Raw genomic sequence first — 14,860 nt, forward strand, 5'->3', positions numbered from 1 at the left:
GCAGTGGCTATGGGTCAGTCAGTCCCTATGGGGCAGTGGCTATGGGGCAGTGGCTATGGGGCAGGCAGTGGCTATGGGGCAGTCAGTGGCTATGGGGCAGGCAGTGGCTATGGGGCAGGCAGTGGCTATGGGGCAGTGGCTATGGGGCAGTGGCTATGGGGCAGTGGCTATGGGGCAGTCAGTGGCTATGGGGCAGTCAGTCCCTATGGGGCAGTGGCTATGGGTCAGTCAGTGGCTATGGGTCAGTCAGTGGCTATGGGGCAGTGGCTATGGGTCAGTCAGTGGCTATGGGTCAGTCCCTATGGGTCAGTCCCTATGGGTCAGTCCCTATGGGTCAGTCCCTATGGGTCAGTCCCTATGGGTCAGTCCCTATGGGTCAGTCCCTATGGGTCAGTCCCTATGGGTCAGCCCCCCCGCTCACGTTGCTGGTGGCACAGAACTGCCTCTGCCCGTCCTTGATCTCGGGGGTGAATTTCTGCAGCAGCGCCTTCTGCACGCGCCAGATGGGGGGCGGCTCCCGGCCCGTCTGCAGAGCCAGCTGGGGGGCACAGACCCATAGAGACCCATGGGGACCCATAGAGACCCATAGGGACCCATTGAGACCCATAGAGACCCATAGAGACCCATAGAGACCTCATACAGACCTCACAGAGACCCATAGAGACCCTACAGACATCCATAGATACCCCATAGCACCCTACAGACACCCCATTGGCTCCCAGTCATTCCCAGCCCCTTTCCCAGTCCATCCCAGTACCATTCCCAATCCATTCCCAGTCCCACTCCAAGTCATTCCCAAATTCATCTGCACCCCATCCCATTCCCGTATCACATACCCATCCCCTATACCCCATACACCCAGTGCATCCCATTATCCATCCATCCCATTCCCATCCCCATAACCCATATGCCCCATATACTCCATACACCCCATTATCCACACACCCCATCCCATGCCCATCCCATCCCACCCCATCCCACCCCCATCCCATCCCATCCCATCCCCACCCCACCCCACCCCATCCCATCCCCATCCCATCCCCATCCCCACCCCACCCACCCCATCCCATTACCCTCAATGCTGGTACATCCTCCACTCGCACCACAAACTCATCCCGTTCCCGGTAAATCCCTTCCCCTCCGCTCCCGGCCTCCTCTTCCTCATCCGTGTCCCCGCACACGGCGGCCGCATCCTGCTTCTGGGCCAGGTGCAGCGCCCGCGGGTCCTGAGCCGCTTCCGGGGACCCCCCCCCCGACACTGGTACCGGTATGGGGACTGGGAGCGGTACTGGGGACGCGGCGCCCCCCGGTGATGCTGCTACTGGGGGAACTGGGGGGCTCAAAGGGGTCAAGGTGGTGCTGGTGGATTGGGGGGGGTCTGGAGGTGGGGGGGTTGGGGGGGGGTTGGATGGGGGGGGGAGGTCTGGGGATGGGGGGGAGGGAGAGAGAAAAGGGGGGGTTAGGGGCTGATGGGGACAGTGGGGGCCATGGAGCACTGGGGTTCCCATTGAGCTCTATGGCACCCATTGACCCCTATGGCTCCCATTGATCCCAGTGTGTCCCATTGAGCCCCGTGTGTCCCATTGAGCCCGGTGCATCCCATTGAGCCCAGTGTGTCCCATTGACCCCTATGGCACCCATTGAGCCCTATGGCTCCCATTGAGCCCGGTGCGTCCCATTGATCCCAGTGTGACCCATTGAGCCTGGTGTGTCCCATTGAGCCCTATGGCTCCCATTGAGCCCAGTGTGTCCCATTGAGCCCGGTGTGTCCCATTGATCCCAATGTGTCCCATTGAGCTCTATGGCTCCCATTGATCCCGGTGTGTCCCATTGAGCCCAGTGTGTTCCATTGATCACTATGGCTCCCATTGAGCCCTATGGCTCCCCTTGATCCCCGTGTGTCCCATTGCTCCCTATGGCTCCCATTGATGCGTATGGCTCTCATTGACCCCTACGGCTCCCATTGCTCCCTATGGCTCCCAATGGGTCCCTACGGCTCTCATTGACCCCTATGGCTCCCATTGCTCCCTATGGCTCCCACTGATCCCTGTGTGTCCCATTGAGCCCTATGGCTCCCGCTGATGCATATGGCTCTCATTGACCCCTATGGCTCCCCAGTGCTCCCTATGGCTCCCATTACTCCCTAAGGCTCCCAATGGGTCCCTATGGCTCCCATTGCTGCCTATGGCTCCCATTGCTCCCTATGGCTCCCATTGCTCCCTATGGCTCCCATTGCTCCCTATGGCTCCTATTGGCTCCTATGGCTCCCATTGCTCCCTATGGCTCCCATTGCTCCCTATGGCTCCCATTGCTCCCTATGGCTCCCATTGCTGCCTATGGCTCCCATTGCTCCCTATGGCTCCCATTGCTCCCTATGGCTCCCATTGCTCCCTATGGCTCCTTACGGCTCCCATTGCTCCCTATGGCTCCTTATGGCTCCCATTGATGCCTATGGCTCCCATTGCTCCCTATGGCTCCCATTGCTCCCTATGGCTCCCATTGCTCCCTATGGCTCCTTATGGCTCCCATTGATGCGTATGGCTGCCATTGCTCCCTATGGCTCCCATTGCTCCCTATGGCTCCCATTGTTCCCTATGGCTCCTTACGGCTCCCATTGCGTATGGCTCCCATTGCTCCCTATGGCTCCTATTGGCTCCTATGGCTCCCATTGCTCCCTATGGCTCCCATTGCTCCCTATGGCCCAGTCCTAGGCCCTTGTCCTATGGCCATGCCCTATGGCCCATTTCCCTATGTCTCCCATTGCCCCCTATGTCTCCCATCACCCACCTTGATGCCGCGGCGACGCCGTCACCTCCCCATCCCCACCTCCGGCGACCACCTCAGCATCCTTCCGGTCGCCGTGGTCATAGAGGGCCGAGATGGCCGAGGAGATGCTCTTCTGGAGGTCCTGGTTCTTGCTCACCGAATCCTCCTCATCCGACGAGAAGGACGGCAGCGTCTCCAGGTTCCTCTTGAGCTCCTCATCCAACCTCTTACACGGACTGGGACACGCCATCACCAAACCATCCCCTTCCGCCCCTTCCAAACTGGGGGTTAGGATAGGACCTCCCATTGGGAAGGGGGTGGTGGTGGTGGTGGTGGTGGGACCGGCGCCGCGGTGGCTCTTGGTGGGGCTGGCGGCGCCGGGAGGCCCCGTTTGGCGTTTGCCGGCTTTGAGGAAGTCCAAGAAGGAAGCCATGAAACCGGATTTCATCTCCGGTTGTTTCTCCTCCACCTCCTTGATCTTCTGCTTGATGCGCTCCCGGCTCTGCGATGGTTCCATAGGCGCCACCTCCGAGCCCGTACTGGGAATACTGGGAATGGCGAGGGAGCCGTCCGGTGCCAACGGCGCGTCCGAGCCTTTGGTCATGGCCAGTTTGAGCTGGGAAAGGGGGGAGAGGGAACAGGGAATGGGGGGGATACAGGGATGAGCCCCATAGGACCCATGGGTGGCTCCAGCATCCCCAAAGGCATCAAGAGTTGATGGGCTCCAAGGCATCAGCATCACCATCAATGGGGCTCTTTGGACACCATTGGGGTACCAGAGATCATGAGGAACCCCAAAACGAGCCCCAATCCCCCCATATCCATCAATGTTCACCCCAATATCCCCATGCAGAACCCCAATATCCTCACCTTGATGGGCTCCAACCCATCACCACCTCCATCAATGGGGCTCTTGGAGGTCAATGGGGTGCAACAGACCACGAGGAACCCCAAAATGAGCCCAAATCCCCCCATATCCATCAATGTTCACCCCAATATCCCCATCCAGAACCCCAATATCCTCACCTTGATGCTCTCCAACCCATCCCCATCTCCATCAATGGGGCCTTTTGGACACCATTGGGGTACCACAGCCCCCACGAACCCCCCAACCACCCCCATATCCATCAATGTTCACCCCAATATCCCCATGCAGAACCCCAATATCCTCACCTTGATGCTCTCCAACCCATCCCCATCTCCATCAATGGGGCTCTTGGAGGTCAATGGGGTGCAATAGAGCACAAGGAACCCCAAAACGAGCCCAAATCCCCCCATATCCATCAATGTTCACCCCGATATCCCCATGCAGAACCCCAATATCCTCACCTTGATGCTCTCCAACCCATCACATCTCCATCAATGGGGCCTTTGGAGGTCAATGGGGTGCAATAGAGCACAGGAACCCCCCAAATCCCCCCATATCCATCAACGTTCACCCCAATATCCCCATCCAGAACCCCAATATCCTTACCTTGATGCTCTCCAACCCATCCCCACCTCCATCAATGGGGCCTTTTGGACACCATTGGGGTACCACAGACAACGAAGAACCCCAAAACAAGCCCAAATCCCCCCATATCCATCAATGTTCACCCCAATATCCCCATGCAGAACCCCAATATCCTCACCTTGATGCTCTCCAACCCATCCCCACCTCCATCAATGGGGCTCTTTGGAGGTCAATGGGGTGCAATAGACCACGAGGAACCCCAAAACAAGCCCAAATCCCCCCATATCCATCAATGTTCACCCCGATATTCCCATGCAGAACCCCAATATCCTCACCTTGATGGGCTCCAACCCATCACCATCACCATCAATGGGGCTCTTGGAGGTCAATGGGGTGCAATAGAGCACGAGGAACCCCAAAATGAGCCCAAATCCCCCCATATCCATCAACGTTCACCCCAATATCCCCATCCAGAACCCCAAAACCCATCAAGTCCTTACCTTGATGCTCTCCAACCCATCCCCACCTCCATCAATGGGGCTCTTTGGAGGTCAATGGGGTGCAACAGACCACGAGGAACCCCAAAACGAGCCAAAACCCCCCACATCCACCAACCTTCACCCCAATATCCCCATCCAGAACCCCAAAACAAGCCCAAACCCCCCATATCCACCAACCTTCACCCCAATATCCCCATCCAGAACCCCAAAACAAGCCCAAACCCCCCCACATCCACCCACCTCCACCCCAATATCCCCATCCAGAACCCCAAAACAAGCCCAAACCCCCCCCCATCCACCCACCTTCACCCCAATATCCCCACCCACACCCCCAACATCCCCCTTTGTCCCCATGGGTCACCTTTTCCCCACTGTTGGGGTACCCCCCCCCCATAACCCCTCACCTTGAGCGGCTTCAACGCCTCCATCCCATTCCCATCTCCTGCCTCTTCCCCTCCCTTCCTGCCCCGGCCCCTTCCTCTTCCTCGGGGCCTTTTGCCTGCATCCGGATGGGGCAGGAGGACCCCATGGGGTGACGGTGACGGCGGCAAAGGCGGCGGCGGCTCCGGTAAAGGCCTAATCCTCGGCCTCCCCCTTGGCCTCGGGGGTCCCTCCCGTTTGGGCTTAGTGGGTTTGCGCCCCCTTTTCTTGGGTGCCGTCGCATGGGTACCACCCATAGCACCGGTAGCAGTGAACCCCAATGGGTCCCCCCCATGAATAGGGCTCAACGGAGGTGGCCGCGCTCGGCAACTGGAGATGAGATCCGGTAAGAGATCCGGTAAGCGCCGGCTGTTGAGGCGGATGTCGGCGGGGACGTCGGCTTTGTCCTCGTCGTCCTGGAACTCGTATTCTTGCGCGTAGTTTTTCTTCGGGGCGGGGAACGGGTCCCGTTTGCGGAGGAGGTGAAAAGAAGAAGTTTTGAGGAGTTTTTTGGGTTTGGACGAGCAAAAAAGCGGCGTCGCCAACGGCGCTTTGGTGCTTTCGGTGCCTTGGATCAACCCCAACGGCTCGGCGTTGACGGTCGATGGTAACTCGTGTTTGGTGTGGTCCAATGCCAACGGTGGTGGTTGCGGTGGGCAGAATGAAGGGTATGGTTGGGGGATGTCGTAGGGTGGTTTGATGGTTTCACCGCTTCCTTCCTCTTCCTCTTCCTCTTCCGTCGCCTTCGGGAAGTCTTCCGGTGCCGGGCCGAACATATCCTCCATACCGGGGAAGAACCCGCGGTCCTCATCCTGGAGCAGAGCATCCGGGAAGCAAATGGAAGTCAATGGCACAAACCGGTTCTTCCCCCCCGCCGGGCTTCCCCCTTCGGCAAACTGGTCCTTGGCTTCCAACGGTGCCGGTGCCACCGGTGGGGCTCCTCCGTCCGGGTCCAGAAGATGCCCCGGCGGCCCTTGCACCGCGCCGGTTTGGCCTAAATGGGGTTCTAAACCCAATGGTGGCTCTAAGAAGTCTTGGATCTCTTGGGGAGCCGGGAGGACTTCCATAGGCTCCGGTGGTAACGGTGCCGGCGGTTCCATGCCTTGACCGCGCACGTGGGCCTGGTGAAGGTGATGGGCGTCCAATAGGAGCTGTGGGGATGGGGCAGCCGCCGGCGGTGGTGGTGGTGGTGGTGGCGGTGGTGGTGGTGGTGCCGGTGGCATCCGTTGCTGCTCCAAGAGGTGGACGTCAAGCTGGGGCCTGCCTTTGGCACGGGCATGGAGCTGGCTCTGGGTATGGGTAAGCACCGACGGCAACAGAGCCGCTGCCCCCCCCGTTACCGGTCCCACTTGGACCGGTCCGAGCTCAGGAGCCGGGTCCAGGAGCAGCCCATGCGGTTCCAACGGGGGGGGTTCAGCCACCAAGCGCCCATGCTCGGGGGTCTTCCCTAAGTAACCATGGGGCTGCCCCATCTCCTTGGCACCGCTTTTCTTCAGCTCCTGCCCATAGGGCTCCATCCCCGGTGCTTGGTGCCCATAGTGAACCACAGAGGTGGCCGCCATGCCCTCGTTGGCGCTACCGGCGCTCCGGTAATCCTTCCCTCGCTCCGGTTTCTTCTTCTCCTTCAACAACGCCAACTCCAGGGGCGCTTCCAGGTTGGAATTGGGCCGGATCACGCTTTGTAACTGGTACCGCTCCTCCGCCTTGCCCAAGCCTCCATAACCCCCTCCTCCTCCTCCTGGTGGTGGTGGTGCCGGTGGTGCCGTTGCCATGGGTTTGGTGCCGGCGCCGCGCTCCTCGCACCCCCCAGCCATGGGTTCCCCCCGTGATGGGGGGGGACTGGGATGCAGGAGATGCTGGATGAGGAAATCCTCATCCTCGCTCCTCTCGGCCCCCAGCAGCTCCGCGTCCCCTTTGCTCCCTTTGCCAAAAGCCGGAGCCCGCTCCAACGCCGGTGCCGGTGCCGGCGTTCCCGGTGCCGGCGTCGTTCCTCCTCCTCCTCCTCCTCCTCCGTATCCCGGTGCCATAAAGGACGGGGAGAGCACGGAGCCCAGGTACTTCTGGGATTGCCCCGGTGAGCTCCGTGCCGCCGGTGGCGACTGCAAGGGCCGGATGCTGGGAGCCGGGCTATAGGGCAGCGGCGCCGGCACAGCCGGGGAATGCCCGGTGCTATAGGATAAGGAACCCACTTCCGCCTGCACCCCATAGGGCAGCGCTTGGAGCTGCTCGGGGGAGAAGCCTTGGCCTTGCCCAACGCATGCAGGGGCCCCACTTTGCCCCCCGGCGTTGGGAGGGGGGGGGTATCCGGTGCCTTTGCCCCCTAAGTCACCACCACCGCTTTGGGCACTGGTGAAACCGGAGCTCGGTTGCGGTTGCGGTTGTGGTGGTGCTGGTGGAGCGGTGTTGGCCCCATAACCCCCCCCCGGCCCCAAAGCCAAAGGGGAATAGGCTGGGGAATGACTGGAGATAACAGAGCTGGCTTTGGGGGTGCTGGTGCTGAAGCTGCTTTGGCACTTGGGGGTAGCGGTGGAGCGCGGCGTTTGCCGCGACGCCGAGTAGCTCTTGGACTTGGCGCCGTTGCCGTTGCCCCCGGTGCCGTTGCCACCGGAATAAGCCGGCGATTGGATAATGGGCCGGTAGCTTTGCGCCGGCTCCGGTCGCGGCACGGCACCGCCACCACCGCCACCACCGCCACCACCGCCTTTAGGAGCCTGTTGGGACGCTTCGGCGCTACCGGGGCTCTGCTCGCCTAAAGGGCTGCAGGCTAAAGCGGCGGCGCGGTGCGGGGGCATCTGTTGGTAGCTCCCACCGCAGCTCAGGTAATGCTGGAGGCCGTGCGGTTGGGCGGCGCCGGGGCGTTGGTAATGCTTGATGACGCTGTCCTGGCGCGGCACGGCGCGCTCGCCGGCGGCACCGCCGAACACCGAGGCGTTGTAAAGCTGCGCCGGTTGCTCCGGTAACGGCGCCGAGAGGAGGTTGAACTGCGAGGCGCCGGTAGCGCCGCGGTAAGCGGGGCTCTGCGCCGGTAACGCCGATCCCAGCACCGCCGTGCCCAAGCGTTCGAAGCCCAGCGCTGGTGGTGGCGGTGGCGGTGGTGGTGGCGGTGGTGGTGGTGGTGGTGGTGGCGGCACCGGTGCTTGGGTGGGTTTGATGTGGAGCAAAGGATCATGGGGGGAAAGGAGGCCGTTGGAGCCGGGGCTGAAGGGGGGCTCCGGTAAGGTGAGGGCTGAGCTCACCGGGAAGCTCCGTGCCGGGAATGGGGCCGGGTGCTGGTAAGCGCCGAGGGCGGAAGAGGCCGGGAAGGTGCCGGAACCGGGGAGGGCGCCCGAGATGAAGAGTTCGGCTGGGGCCGGGGTGTGCATGGCTGCGGAGGGGGGAGGGGGTTAGAGGCGGGGGGGGTATTGGGGTAGATGGGGGTATGTGGGGGTATATGGGGGTGTATGGGGGTATATGGGTGTATTGGGGTATATGGGGGGTATTGGGGTATATGGGGGGTATTGGGGTATATGGGGGTATATGAGGGTATTGGGGTATATGGGGGTATATGGGGGTATATGGGGTATATGGGGGGTATATGGAGGTATGGGGGTATATGGGGGTATTGGGGTACATGGGGGTAATGGGGTATATGGGGGTATATGGGGGGTATATGGGGGTATATGGGGGGTATTGGGGTGTATATGGGGGGTATATGGGGGTATATGGGAGGTATTGGGGTATATGGGGGTATTGGAGTATATGGGGGTATATGGGGGTATATGGGGTATATGGGGATATGGAGGTATTGGGGTATATGGGGGTATATGGGGGTATATGGGGGTATATGGGAGTATAGGGGGAAATTGGGGTATATGGGGGGTATTGGGGTATATGGGGGTATATGGGGGGGATTGGGGTATATGGGGGTAAATGGGGGGTATTGGGTATATAGGGGTATTGGGGTATATAGGGGGTATGTGTGGGTATTGGGGCATATGGGGGTATATAGAGGTATATGGGAGTATATGGAGGTATACGGGGGTATATGAGGGAGATTGGGGTATATGGGGGGGATTGAGGTATATAGGGGGTATATGGGGTATATAGGGGTATATGGGGGTATATAGGGGTATATGGGGGTATATGGGGGTATATGGGGGTATATGGGGGTATATGGGGTATATGGGGGTATATGGGGGTATATGGGGGTATATGGGGGTATTGGGGTATATGGGGGTATATGGGTGTATATGGGGGTATAGGGGTATATGGGGGTATATGGGGTATATGGGGGTATTGGGGTATATGGGGGTATATGGAGTTATATGGGGGCTATTGGGGTATATGGGGGTATATGGGGGGTATATGGGGGCTATTGGGGTATATGGGGGTATATGGGGGTATATGGGGGGTATATGGGGGTATAGGGGTATATGGGGGTATATGGGTGTATATGGGGGCTATAGGGGTATATGGGGGTATATGGGGGTATATGGGGGTATATGGGGGCTATAGGGGTATATGGGTGTATATGGGGGTATAGGGGTATACATTACCGGTCTGCCAGGAGGGGCTCCGGAACTGGGAGAGCAGCGAGGAGGCGGCCGGGCCCGGTTGGGGCCGCGGCTCCAGCGCCGAGATCAGGTTCATGACGGAGGCGTCCGGAGCCGCGGCCCCCGCGTGGTGCAGCCCCGGCTCAAAGAGACCGGGGAGACCTGGGGGGGAGAGAGAGGGGTAGGGTAGGGGGTAGTATGGGATGTATGGGGTGTGGGGTGTGGGGTGTGGGGTATGGGGTATGGGATATGGGGTATGGGGTATGGGATGTATGGGGTATGGAGTAGGCGGTATATGGGGTATGGGGTGTGTGGGATATGGGGTATGGGATATATGGTATATGGGGTATGGAGTATGGGATATGGGGTATATGGGGTATGGAATACCGAATATGGGATATATGGGGTATGGGATATATGGGGTATAAAATATGGGATATAGGGTATGGGATATGGATATGGGGTATGGGATATGGGATATATGGTATATGGGCTATGGAGTATGGGATATGGGGTATATGGGGTATGGAATACCAGATATGGGATATATGGGGTATGGGGTATATGAGGTATGGACTACCAGATATAGGATATATAGGGTATAGAGTATATGAGGTATGCAATACGCAATACGGGGTGTGGGGTATGGGATATGGGATATGGGGTATGGGGTATGGGATGTATGGGGTATGGGGTATGGGATATGGGGTATGGGATAGGGGGTATGGGATATAGGGTATGGGATATGGGGTGTGGGGTATGGGATATGGTGTATGATGTACTAAACATATGAACATAGCGGATGGGGTACGGTGATCGGGAATACTGGGATAGGGAACATGGGAACATGAGCTATGGGTACGGTACACAGACAGGGGACAGCTTAGGGGTTACAGAGCCATAGGGTATGGAACAGGACACAGAGGGATGCACTATGGGAAGAGGGGAAGGGGATGGAACACAGGGGGATATGGGCTCATAGGACATGGGATAGGGGGACATGGAACATGGGGTATAGGGATATGGGGTATAGGGATATGGGGTATGGGAACACAGCGTGGGGCAGCCCCTGGGCATGGAAAGCAAGAGAGGATAAAGGACAATGGGGATAAAGGGATATGGGATGGAGAACACATATGGGAATAGGAGACTGGGATAGGGAGCAATGGAAATACTGGGGTATGGAATGATGGGGCCATGGGGCCATTGGGTATTGATGAACCATAGGGATATGGGGCATAAGGACATGGGGATGTGATGGGGGCCATGGGGATGCAGGGATGGGGGCCATGGGGATGCGATGGGGGCCATGGAGATGCAATGGGGACCATGGGGATGCGATGGGGACCATGGGGGGATGCAATGGGGACCATGGGGATGCAGGGATGGGGGCTATGGGGATGCAGGGATGGGGCTATGGGGATGCGATGGGGGCCATGGGGATGCGATGGGGGGCCATGGGGATGCGATGGGGGCCATGGGGGGATGCAATGGGGACCATGGGGATGCAATGGGGACATGGGGATGGGATGGGGGCCATGGGGGGATGCAGGGGAGGGATGGGGGCCATGGGGGGTGCAATGGGGGCATGGGGTGCGATGGGGCTATGGGGATGCAATGGGGGCCATGGGGATGCAATGGGGGCTATGGGGATGCAATGGGGACCATGGGGATGCAGGGATGGGGGCCATGGGGATGCGATGGGGGCCATGGGGATGCAATGGGGGCCATGGGGGGATGCAATGGGGGCTATGGGGGATGCAATGGGGGCCATGGGGATGCAATGGGGACCATGGGGATGCAATGGGGGCCATGGGGATGCAATGGGGGCTATGGGGATGCAATGGGGACCATGGGGATGCGATGGGGGCCATGGGGATGCGATGGGCCATGGGGATGCGATGGGGGTCATGGGGATGAATGGGGGCATGGGGGGATGCAATGGGGGCTATGGGGACCATGGGGACCATGGGGACAATGGGGACCATGGGGGGATGCAATGGGGACCATGGGGGGATGCAATGGGGGCCATGGGGATGCGATGGGGGCCATGGGGATGCGATGGGGTCATGGGGATGCGATGGGGGCCATGGGGATGCGATGGGGGCCATGGGGATGCAATGGGGACCATGGGGATGCAATGGGGACCATGGGGATGCAATGGGGGCTATGGGGATGCAATGGGGGCTATGGGGGGATGCAATGGGGGCTATGGGGGGATGCAATGGGGGCTATGGGGGGATGCAATGGGGGCTATGGGGGGTACCTGTGGGGTGATGGTTGGGGCCGTAGCCCTGCAGCGGGTGGGGGGCTCCGTAGGGCTGCCGGGGGAGCAGCTCCGGTTCCGCATGCGGTGCCCGGGACCCCCCGTACACGAGGCTGGAGGGGGGGGGACAGGGTCAGAGCTGGGGGGCACCCATTGCAATGGGGGCACCCATTCATAGCAATGGGACCCCCCCATTCATAGCAATGGGGGCACCCATTCATAGCAATGGGGGCACCCATTCATAGCAATGGGGGCACCCATTCATAGCAATGGGGGCACCCATTCATAGCAATGGGGGCACCCATTCATAGCAATGGGACCCCCCATTCATAGCAATGGGACCCCCCATTCATAGCAATGGGACCCCCCCATTCATAGCAATGGGAGCACCCATTCATAGCAATGGGACCCCCCATTCATAGCAATGGGACCCCCCCTTTATAGCAATGGGACCCCACCACTCATAGCAATGGGACCCCCACTTCATAGCAATGGGACCCCCCATTCATAGCAATGGGAGCCCCCCATTCATAGCGATGGGACCCCCCCTTCATAGCAATGGGAGCCCCCATTCATAGCAGTGGGACCCCCCATTCATAGCAATGGGGGCACCCATTCATAGCAATGGGACCCCCCATTCATAGCAATGGGACACCCCATTCATAGCAATGGGAGCCCCCCATTCATAGCGATGGGACCCCCCCATTCATAGCAATGGAAGCCCCCATTCATAGCACTGGGACACCCCATTCATAGCAATGGGACCCCCACATTCATAGCAATGGGACCCCCCATTCATAGCAACGGGACCCCCCCATTCATAGCAATGGGACCCCCATTCATAGCAATGGGACCTCCCATTCACAGTAATAGACCAGCACCCAGTGTAACCGGTATCCAGCACCCAGTGCAACCGGTACCCAGCACCCAGTGCAACCGGTATCCAGCACCCAATGCAACCGGTACCCAGCACCCAATACAACCGGTACCCAGCACCCAATGCAACCGGTACCCAGCACCCAATGCAACCGGTACCCAGCACCCAATACAACCGGTACCCAGCACCCAATGCAACCGGTACCCAGCACCCAATGCAACCGGTATCCAGCACCCAATGCAACCGGTACCCAGCACCCAATGCAACCGGTATCCAGCACCCAATGCAACCGGTATCCAGCACCCAATGCAACCGGTACCCAGCACCCAATGCAACCGGTATCCAGCACCCAATGAAACCGGTATCCAGCACCCAATGAAACCGGTACCCGGCCCCCAATGCAACCGGTATCCAGCACCCAGTGCAACCGGTATCCAGCACCCAATGCAACTGGTATCCATCACCCAGTGCAACCGGTACACAGCACCCAATGCAACCGGTATCCAGCACCCAATGCAACCGGTATCCATCACCCAGTGCAACCGGTATCCAGCACCCATTGCAACCAGTATCCAGCATCCCCCTACCCAGCACCCATTGCAACCAGTACCCAGCACCCAATGCAACCGGTATCCATCACCCAATGCAACCGGTATCCAGCACCCATTGCAACCGGTATCCAGCACCGAATCCAACCAGTATCCAGCATCCCCCTACCCAGCACCCAATGCAAACAGCACCCAGCACCCAATACAACCGGTCCCCAGTACCCATTTCAACTGGTACCTAGCACCCAGGTCCCCAGCACCCATTGCAACCAGCACCCAGCACCCAATACAACCGGAATTCAGCACCCATTGCAACCAGTACCCAGCATCCAGCACCCAATGCAACTGGTACCCAGGACCCAATGTAACCGGCACCCAGCACCCAATGCAACCGGTCCCCAGCACCCATTGCAACCAGCACCCAAAGTAACTGGTACCCAGCACCCATTGCAACCAGCACCCAATGTAACCGGTACCCAGCACCCAATGCATCCAGCACCCAATGCAACTGGTACTCAGGACCCAATGTAACCAGCACCCAGCACCCAATACAACCGGTCCCCAGCACCCATTGCAACTGGTACCTAGCACCCAGGTCCCCAGCACCCATTGCAACCAGTACCCAGCACCCATTGCAACCAGCACCCAGCACCCAATACAACCGGTATTGAGCACCCATTGCAACCAGTACCCAGCATCCAGCACCCAATGCAACTGGTACCGAGGACCCAATGTAACCGGCACCCAGCACCCATTGCACCCAGCACCCAATGCAACTGGTCCCCAGCACCCATTGCAACCAGCACCCATTGCACCCAGCACACAATGCAAACGGTCCGCAGCACCCATTGCATCCAGCACCCATTGCACCCAATGTAACCGGTACATAGCACCTACTGCACCCCGCACCCAATGCAACTGGTACCCAGCACTCAATGTAACCGGTATCCAGAACCCATTGCACCCAGCACCCATTGCACCCACTGCACCCAATGCACCCATTACCCCATGGAACCGGTCCCCATTACCCCATGTAACCAGTCCCCATTACGCCATGTAACCGGTCCCCACTGCACCCATTGCAGCCAGTACCCAATGCAACTGGTACCCATTACCCCATGTAACCGGCCCCCATCACCCCATGTAACCGGTACCCATTGCACCCCATGTAACCGGTCCCCACTGCACCCATTACCCCATGTAACCGGTCCCCATCACCCCAATGCAACCGGTACCCATTGCACCCCATGTAACCGGTCCCCACTGCACCCATTACCCCATGTAACCGGTACCCATTACCCCATGTAGCCAGTCCCCATCACCCCATGTAACCGGTACCCATTGCACCCCATGTAACCGGTCCCCATTGCTCCCATTGCACCCAATGTAACCGGTCCCCACTGCTCCCATTGCATCCAATGTAACCGGTCCCCAGTAACCGGTCCCCACTGCACCCATTGCACCCAATGTAACCGGTCCCCACTGCTCCCATTGCACC

General features: G+C 59.2%; 1 protein-coding gene across 1 annotated transcript; it reads right to left on the reverse strand.

The window, feature by feature from the left end:
* Window positions 1–421: 421 nt before the first annotated feature.
* Window positions 422–14,418, reverse strand: PRR12 (proline rich 12; the record flags this gene model as incomplete). The annotated part of the gene is made up of 9 exons (XM_061347501.1): window positions 14,414–14,418; window positions 11,938–12,050; window positions 9,675–9,833; window positions 6,923–8,503; window positions 6,480–6,871; window positions 5,124–6,260; window positions 2,788–3,382; window positions 1,074–1,330; window positions 422–538 (listed from the first exon to the last, which is right to left on the reverse strand). Coding segments are annotated over exons 1-9 (4,356 nt in total), but the record flags the coding sequence as incomplete, so codon positions are not given.
* Window positions 14,419–14,860: the final 442 nt, after the last annotated feature.

Source organism: Neopsephotus bourkii, unplaced genomic scaffold, assembly GCF_033783945.1.
Source record: "Neopsephotus bourkii isolate Nb327-2 ecotype Australia unplaced genomic scaffold, CSIRO-AGI_Nbou_v1 NB_49, whole genome shotgun sequence".
NCBI classification, from domain to species: Eukaryota; Metazoa; Chordata; class Aves; order Psittaciformes; family Psittacidae; genus Neopsephotus; species Neopsephotus bourkii.